Source organism: Emiliania huxleyi, assembly GCF_000372725.1.
Source record: "Emiliania huxleyi CCMP1516 unplaced genomic scaffold EMIHUscaffold_845, whole genome shotgun sequence".
Lineage (NCBI taxonomy): Eukaryota > Haptophyta > Isochrysidales > Noelaerhabdaceae > Emiliania > Emiliania huxleyi.
Genome location: NW_005195703.1, coordinates 7501 through 16683, shown reverse-complemented (window position 1 = coordinate 16683; position 9183 = coordinate 7501). Strand labels below are relative to the sequence as shown.

The window sequence follows — 9183 nt, the reverse complement described above, 5'->3', positions numbered from 1 at the left end:
CTTTTCCCTTCCGCCGCACCGGCGTGATGTCAATCGTGACGGTCGCCGCCTCCGAGGCGCCGCCCTTCGAGTCGGAGACCTGGTACTCGAAGGTGGCTGCGGCGGTGCCGAAGAGGTCCGGGTAGGGCGTGAACCAGAGGCTCGCGCTGCTCAGCTTCGTCGGCCCGGTCAGCGGCGTCGCGCCCGACGGCGGCGCCTTTGCGCCCGCGTGGCCCGCGATGAGGAAGCCGTGCTCCGGCGCCGGCAGCTTGGTCACGGTGTACGAGAGCTTGGAGGCGCCGGTCGGGTTGTACTTTGCGTCGAAGGGGTCGGTCCCGTTGAGAGTGATCAGGAACGGCGTGTCCTCCACCGTCGTGAGCGCCAGCTCCCCCGCGAGCGGCGCCGAGTCGGCAAGCCACGCCGAGTACGAGTCCTGGACCTGCGCCGCGGTCAGCGCAGACGAGTGCATCGCGACTAGGAGGAGCTCGCCGTCCCAGCCGACCTTGGCGCCCTTGGTGTAGGGGACCGGCCCGAGGAGAAGCTTGTACGCGTCCGTCCACAGGTCGAACTGCGGCTGCAAGGCGTAGGTCGACACGTCCGACTGCTGAGCGCTGAGGGCATCGATCAGCCCGGCGACCGGCTTGCCGTTGTGGTACACCTTGGCAGGCTTGCCGGTCTGGACGACGACCATGATCTGCACGGGCGGGCCGAGGTCGGCGGCGGTGGCGGTAAAGAAGTCGGAGCTTCCCGCGTGCACTTCCGGCCCGATCACGATGCAGTTGTACGAGTCGGCCCGAGACGAATAGGACGACGAGGCGAGCTGCACCTCGACCTTGTTGCCGCGCTGCATGAGCGCGACGCCAAAGAGGTCCTTGTCGCAGGGGCTCGAATCCTGGAAGGCGCCCTCCGTCCCGATCGCCAGGATCGGGAGGGAAGCGTCGCTCGACTGCGGCGCGGCGCGCACCCAAACCTCGAGAGAGTATGCGCCGGACGAGGTGATGGCGGGGAGCGCGTCAGAGATGGTGCCGGCGGAGGCGGCCGCCGTGCCAGACCGCGCTCCGTCCATTCCCAGGCCCACGCCCTCGAGGCAGTGGCTCCCCGAACCAGCGACGGCGACCGCGCCCAAGCTGGCCGACTTCCCGCTGGACTTGCCAAAGCTGCCCGCGAGGCAGTCGGCGCGCGAGAAATCGTAAAGCGCCTGCAGCGACCCCGTCGGCCGAGTCTTCTTGCCCAGAGCCGCGGCGACAACCAGCGATAATATGACCACCGGCGTCAAGCGCCTTTGGCCGATAGGAAGCGACATCGAGGCGCTTCGGGGCGGCCCGCGCCCGCGATCCGGCCGATAATGTGTTTTCGATCACACTCCCTCAGTACGTCTGGTGCCTGATGTGCTTTCGATCACACCTCTAAGGATACAGAAAGGGAGAGGTACTCGGTCGCACAATCGCACGACGAGTCACTCGTACAGAACCCCAGTGTACAATCGCATAACGATTTTCAGACACAAAAAGACACAAGCGCACGCTCGAGCCTACAGTGACGCGTGCTTCCACTCCGCGTTCGGGCGCAGCCGCAGGCCCCACGCGCCGAAAACGCCCTTGAAGAGCGTCTCGCCCGCCACCTTCTCCGCCACCACCTTGTCCGCCACCGTCTGCAGCGCCATCTCCGCGTTGGCCGCCAGCCCGAGGAAGCCCTCCTCGCCCGTCGCCTTGTTCGGCTCAAACTTGAGCGACGGCTCGCTCAGCACCTCGCACGCCAGCCAGTCGATGATGAACTCGGCGAGGACGCGCCACATGCGCGGCCCGGATCCCTCGAAGTACGCCTCCCCTCCGTGGCGCACGATGAGGTCGTGGAAGCGCCCACCGTAGCGCCGCCGCGTCGCTGGGTCGAACTGGCCGTCCCGCCGTACGTTCTCGTTGCCCGAGTCGCCCGCCTTGAAGCCCGCCTCCGTGCCGTCGGTCGAGTAGAGCTCGTGCGGCGAGTAGCGGTCGTGGAGCGAGTAGAAGAGGTACTCCGTCCACGCCCGACTCAACGCGTCGGCGCAGGCAGGCGGGTTTGCCTTGACGACGCGCAGCGCCTCGCACACATGCGCGCGCGGGACTTTGCGGCTCGCAAAGATGGAGCGCGGCGTCACGCCGACCGAGTTGTAGTGGCCGCGAGCGGCGCACACCCGGCCCGCCTGCTCGGAGGCGGCGGCCATGGCGTAAAACTGCTCCTGCGAGAGGCCGCCCGTCTTGCCGCAGTTGGCGAGCAGCCGCAGCTCCGCCGCGAGGGCGACGAAGACGGTGCACACCTTGGTGGTGCCCGTTGCGCACAGCGAGTACAGCGTATGCCGGTGCGGCGACTCGAGGTCCTCCTCCGCGCCGCACACCTTGGCAACGCCGCGGAGGGTGCACTCGTGCAGCAGCTCCGCCGCCTCCTCCTGCAGCCGGATCGGGGGCGGGGGTTGCGGAGAGAGATACGAGTTCGAGCCCGCGGCGGGTGCTGGGTGAAGCCAGGGCGGCGCGCCTCGGAGCCTCCCGAGAAAGTGAGGCGGTCCCTCACCAGCTTCAGCTTCTCCGCGGTCGATTTCCGAGCGTCGACAGCCGCCTTGAGGTCGTCGAGGATGGGCTTGGAGAGGCAGGCGACGAGGCGAGCCCGCGTCTCCTCGTCGACGGCTTTGAACAGGCCGAGGTGGAGTCGCTCGACGGCGCTCTCGAGCGTGACGGGGGCGGCGTCGTGCTCTCGCCGCCAGCGGGCGTAGACGAGCGCCGCCTCCTCGGCGGTGACGAAGGTGCCGAGGTAGTGCTCGTTGCCGTCGACCATTGCTCGCGCCCGAAACCGCCCCGCCGGCGTGGGCGTCACGCCCTCGTACCCGGCTCGGTTCTTGGAGCGGAGAAGCTCGAGCTTCTCCGCCTCCGCCTCGGCCACCGCCTCGGCTGCGGAGAGAGGCGCGGAGGCGGCGGCGGTGGCGGCGGCGGTGGCGGCAGCGCGGCCATGCTCCGTGTTCGCGTAGTGGAGCGCCGCCTCCTCGGGAATGCGCCACGGCGGGTGGCCGTAGTAGGAAGTTTCCTTGCCATCGATGGTGTGGCAGGCACGGTAGAACCCATCGCGAGGATCCAGCTGCACGTGCTTGTAGCCGGAAGCGGCGATGCAGCTCTTGAACAGCGTCAGCCCCTTGTCCGCGGCCACGCGCAGCACCTTGTCGCGCCTCTCGACAATTTCCTCCGACTCCTCCTCCGGCGCGGCGCAGAAGTTGCGATCGCCGTCGGAGTTCATGAAGCAGTACCACTCGCCCCGAAGTTTGTGGAAGGGCTGCGGCGGGTTTAGGTGCCGCCACTTCTCGCAAGCGACGCACTGGACCCAGTCGCGCGGGCTAGTCAGCTCCAAGTAGCGCCGTCGAACGGCTTTTTTCGAGCGAGAGTCGGCGAACGCAGCGTAAGCCCGCGAGTAGTTGGGCTCCGACTCGTCCACCAAAGTCAGCAGCTGGTCCTCCTCTGCCTGCGTCCACATATGCCACCGCTGCCCGCCACCTCCTCCCGCCCGTATTGTGGCCCAGTGGCGCCTCAGCGCCTCACTCGTCCGTCCCGGGAAGAGCTCCGCCGCGTCCGCCCAAAAGCGTGGCGGCACCCTCGTGACGGCGCCGAGGCTCTCGACGTGCTGTCGCAGGCGGGCCTCCTCCGCCTCGCTCCAGTAAAAGTCGCCCTCGCCACCGGAGGCGGCGCCTCTGGCGGAGCCATCGCCGGCGGCGGCCGCCGCGGCGCCTCCGACGCCCCCCTCGCCGGGCGCGGCGGCGGCGGGTCCGGCGGCGGAGGAGGGGACGGCCGCCCCGCTCGGCGCAGGCGCAAAGGGCGCGGACCCGCCGACACGCGCCTCCTCGGGCGGCCCGCCCGGCCCCACGTCGAGCGCCGCCGGCGCAGAGGGGCCCGCCGCCGACGCCCCGCTGCCCGCCGGAAGCGACGGCTCCTGCGGCGAGGCGGGCATCGGCGACGCGCCGCAGCTCGAGGTGGGTGGGAGCCCAGCCGCAGGCGAGGCGGCGCCGTCGCTCGACGCGGTGGGCTCGGGCGCCGGCTCGGGCTCGCCCGCGCTCATCGCCTCGTCGCCCGCCCCCGGCTCGGCCGGCTCGGTCGACATGTTCATCGCAGGCTGGCGAAGCCACGCGATGCAGCAGCCGCCGTAACCGTCACTCTGCGGCACGTACAACATCTGCCGAAACCCCAACACCGCCGGGAAGCCCTGCCGCAGCCTGTGGTGCGCGCCTCGGGCGTCGCGGCGGAGCGTAGATATGGAGCAGACGTTGGTGCCGTACGTCGTGACGAGCACCGTGCCGCTCTCGAGCAGGACGACCTTAGCGTGCAACGGAGCAACCCGCAGGCTGTTTGGGAGGGCAATGTCGCACGTCGAGTCGCGCCCGATGGTCACCGGCTCGTCAACCTTGAGCGGCAGCTGGCGGCGGGGGACGAAGTCGCTCGCCCCGGCGTCGAACCATGCGTCGAACAGATACGCCACTAGCTCGATCTTGCTCGCCGCTGCAGCGCCGCTGGCGTCGACCTCCATAGCAGCTGCAGCATCAGCGTGATCGGTGACGTCGCCAGAGCAGGCAGGTGCCAGCGTTCCGACCGACCCCTCCAAATACTCCGCCGCACCCGATGGGCCCGCGGCGTCGGGAGCGGCAGCAGCGGCACCACTGGCCGGCGGCTCGTCCACCTGCATGCCGTCGAACCCGGTCGTGATGCCCTCCACGGCTGCGGGGCCGCTCACGGCTCCTCCCCCGCTCGCGGCTGCTCCCCCGTAGGCCAGCCTTCGTCGCGCGCCTGCGTTCCCGGTCGGGCGAGGCGCGGCCAACGCCGCCGGAGCAGAGCTCGGCCCGCCAATCGGAGAATCGCCAACCGGAGAATCCGGCGAAGGCTGCTGCGACCTCGACCGCCAGAACCAGCGTCGCGGTACGGAGCGGGAGCGGCTGCCGCGCGCCGGGGGCTCTCGGCCCCGACTCTCCGGAGTGCTCCAGAACCGTATGTGCCGTGGCGGGGTGAAGCTGCTCGACGCGCCGGGTCGTGGCACCATGCTGGGCGACGGAGCATCGCGCAGCGCGGCCACGTCGGCCGCGATGCTCTCGCTCGCGCGTCTATCGCGTCGGCGTTGCGCCGCGGCGAGCACCAATCGAAAGGGGCTCGCGAGAAGACTCCACAGTCTGCCGCTAGATGGCGCAAGCCCCGATGAGCGAGGCGGCGATGAAGGCTGAGCGCCATTCTGCATCCGCGACACGAGCTCCTCGTCTGAGGGCGTCATCTGATGGAGCGGCCCGAGAGCCGCACCGATCGCCTCTGCGTGCGGCGGAGGCTGGCGCGGGTCGCTGGACGTCGACGCGTGACTTCGCGACGCGTGACGGAAGACTACTTGAAGGACTGCCGCGGAGCAAGAAACAACAACAACAACCCCTTTCTGAGGCGGCGGGGCTTCCTTTTTTTCTTTTACCGGGCAAAAATTTCCGATTCCAAAATTCTTTCTTGCAAAGTGTCCTCCGAAAGTGGGCGGGCGGCTTTGACCCGCTTGACGGATGAAGAGAGGCGATTGCCCCTCCGTCCGCAACCGTGCGTCGAGCTCGGCGCCCTCGCACATGTCCACGCCGGCCAGCGAGCAGTCGACGGCGGTCGCTGCCTCGCCCTCGTCGCAGTCGTCGGCCTCAGGCAGCCCGTCTGCTGCCGCCGGGGAGGAAGAGGCGGGGCGCAAGGCTGCAAAGCGGGCAAAAAGGGCCGACAAGGCGGCGAGTCAGGCGTCGCAGCCGGCGAGCGAGTCCGGCTCGCCGCCTGATGAGCCGAAGAAGAAGAAGAAGAAGAAGAAGAAGACGCCGACCTCCACTCCGGGCATGTCGCTTCGCGACGCGATGAGCTCGCCGGTCGCCAGCATGTCCAAACGGGAGCTCGCGGAGGCGACGCTCACGCTCCTTCGTGGCTCGCGCAGCGCCCGGCACGAGCTCGTCACGGCGGACAAGCGCGCCCGCTGCGGCGTGCTGGCGTGCAACACCAGAGGCGCCACCCACGCCTGCATCACCTGCGGGGTGCGCCTGTGCAACCCCGCGACCAAGCCCGGGTGCCTCAACGCCCACCTCAACGGCGAGCCCTGCCTCGCCCACAACTCGACCATTCGTGCCTCCGGCCAAGACTAGGCTGCGGCGGTGAGAGGCGGCAGCGGGTGCGCTCGCCTCCCTGACTCGAGGTTTGCTCGAGGCCACTCCGCCGGTGGAGACGTTGTGATGCGGGTCCACGTGTTAGAGAGCGTGATGCGAGTGTGATTGGAAACACACCTGGTCTTCTGATGACTGCTCTAGTGTGGCTGAAAACACATCGACAGAGAGATCGGTAGAGGGTAGTCAGTCCAGTGATCTCTCCCATTCAGTCCGAGACACGAACCAGCGTCGAATGTGATCTCGATCACACATCAAGGGGGTGCCTCATTCGTGCCAAGCGTCGAATGTGATCTCGATCACATTACGGGGGTGTCTCATTCGTATTACGGGGGTGTCTCATTCGTATCGAACGCCGAATGTGATTTCGATCACATTACGGGGGTGCCTCATTCGTACCGAGCGTCGAATGTGATTTCGATCGCATTACGGGGTGCCTCATTCGATTTCGATCACATTACGGGGGTCTCATTCGTGCCAAGCGTCGAATGTGATTTCGATCACATTACACTAGAGCACACACACGTATCAAGCTACCACAGCAGGTAATCAGTGCGCCTAATGCCAGAATGGTCTCCCTGATACTGCGCCCGAAAGGGAGGGTCCGGATCATAGTCCTGTAGCACACCCCGACGTTTGTATGTGACTCCTGGGTCGGGCAGCTTATCAGGGAATCGCTGCTGGCCAATGAGATCCTCGAGGCTTACCTTCCCGTGCTGCTGCACCATTAAACCATGAACGAACTCCTGCAGCCGGGCCTCGAGTGCTACTGCCTCCTGCAGACTGCGCAGGCGTTCAATCACATCGTCGGAAGGCTGCATGCCAATGCTCGATGGCCATGAGCATAGCTCTGAGGCAAGCTGCTCTGCATCTGCGGTATCTGCAAGACGATTGAGTGCGGGATCAATGAGTGCACTCTCCCAATCGTCTTGAAAGAGGCGAAAGAGATCTCAGCTTGTGCTATCAGTTTAGCTTCGAGAAGCGACGCTCCGTAGCCTGCTCCGTTCACGAGGTAGAGTGGCACGCGGTCCAAGGCTGGCCCTGAGTGCAACGTGTAGAGTACCACGCATTACATGCACAGGTAGAGTAGAGTTCACATTACGGGGGCGCCTCCTCCGAGCCTCGCGTTGGATGTGATTCCGATCACATTACGGGAAAGCCTCCTCCGTGCCTCGCCTTGGATGTGTTTTCGATCACATTACTGGGATGCCTTCGGGTTGGACGTCCTTTCTAGCACATTACGAATGTGTTTTGGATCACATTACGGGGGCGCCTCCTTTGCGCTTTGTACTGAGCGACTGTGATTTCGATCTCGTTACAGGTATGCAGGCGTTGGTGGCCAGCACGCCGCAGCGGGCGCGGTTATGTTCACGCCCCGCTTCCGGCAAACGTTTTGCCGCTCGGCGGGAGTGCAGACAGCAGCCACGATAGATGAAGTCAGATATCGCATAATAATCTCATAGGCGCTGCAAGTTTGCCTGGTGAGAGGCAATGACGTCGTGCGCAATGCGGAGAAGGCATGAGGCAATGCAGAACGCAAGAGGGGAATGCATGCGACGGCGCAGCGGCGCAGGTAAATGCGGAGCGTAAAATCGCGCGCTGGCGGCGTCACAAACGACGCCAGACGCAGGAGCAGCACGATGGACACAAGGACATAGGTGGTAGTGCACCGCTGTGCCGTTGCAAAGGCCGCATCCTGCCCTCGTGCGTCGTGGTACAGAGGCGCGTCGTGGTGCCCACATTTGTAGGTGCAAGCTGAACCACTCTTCACCGGGTGATGCGATGGGCGAGTATGCCGCCTCTTTATCGCGTGCACACCCTTCGCCACCGCGGGCTCCATGCGGCAGTTTATCATGAGTTGAGCCAAGGAGGCTAGGCCTCGATTCATCGACTACTACGACCCGACGCCGGCTGGACTGGCTCGGGCATATCAGCAGGGTGGACTCCAATCGCGTCCTCGTCGCATGCTCTCGTCGTAGCTCATGGGTGCCCCCCACGACCGGCCGATCGGATGCCCCAACATGTCGTACGGGCGCTGCATCCGCAGCGCCCGTCGACCGCTCGAGGTGGCCCGAACTCGAGGCCCGAGATCGCCGCCGATCGCTCCACTTGGCGCCAGACGCTGCATGACAGGCGTCGGCCCGACGCCTTATTTGCTATGTTAGAGAGGAAAGCCGCCCTCCCTGCGTATCGCGCGCACTAAACCAGAGAGCACGGCGAGGACAATGCGGCTATGGACACCACGCTACGGGCGCTTGCGAGGTCGTGAGCGATGTGACCGAGATTCGGCTCGCTATACTGTTGCCTCTGCACAACCCTCTCCTGAGATCGCACAGAAGTGAACGCCTCGTGTGCGTCTGCCCCGTGTTTCTGCGTGTGCGTGTGCCCCGTATGTTTCTTGTGCGTGTGCGTGTGTGCCCCGTGTTTCTGCGTGTGCGTGTGCTCAGACGTGTGTGAGACTGAAAATTGCTCATGCACCGCCGCTTGATTTCCCTACGCCAAAACAGGAAAGGGCGACGGATTAGTTGAGGTTGCGAGTACGGCAGCTATTGCGAGCTGGCGCGTCTACGGCATTGCGTGCGACACAAGGTGAAGGTCGCGCGGTGTGCGACGAGGTCAATGGATCGGATTCCGTCCTCAGACAAGCGAGGGCTCACGATGAGGGCTACTCTTCACCCCATCGCCTCCACTGCCGTCGCCGCTGCCGTCACCGTCAGCGCCGACCCCGTCTCTCATCACCACCGTCGTCACCGTCACAACCGCCACCACCCCGTCACCGCCGCCCCGCCGGAGTCGTCGCGCCGCCACTACACCGTCCCCTCCGCCGCCGCTGCCCCGCGCGTCGCCGTCGCCCCTGCCGCCGTGACCTCCGCCGCCGTGGGCTTTGGCTGCCCTCTCCCCCCCCCCCCCTTTATACATTTTTTTTCAGTATTTTATATCTTTCTTTGGTTCCTTCTTCTCCTTTTTTTTTTTCTACTGTTTATCTTTATTCTTCTTATATCTTTTTATCTTTTCCTAATTATGTTTTTTTTTCTCCTTTC

General features: G+C 65.5%; 1 protein-coding gene across 1 annotated transcript; it reads right to left on the bottom strand.

Moving 5' to 3' along the window:
- Positions 1 to 19: 19 nt before the first annotated feature.
- On the bottom strand, positions 20 to 1282 carry EMIHUDRAFT_249938 (hypothetical protein; the record flags this gene model as incomplete). Its single annotated transcript, XM_005758656.1, has 1 exon — positions 20 to 1282. A coding segment is annotated over one exon (1263 nt), but the record flags the coding sequence as incomplete, so codon positions are not given.
- Between the last annotated feature and the right edge of the window lie 7901 nt (positions 1283 to 9183).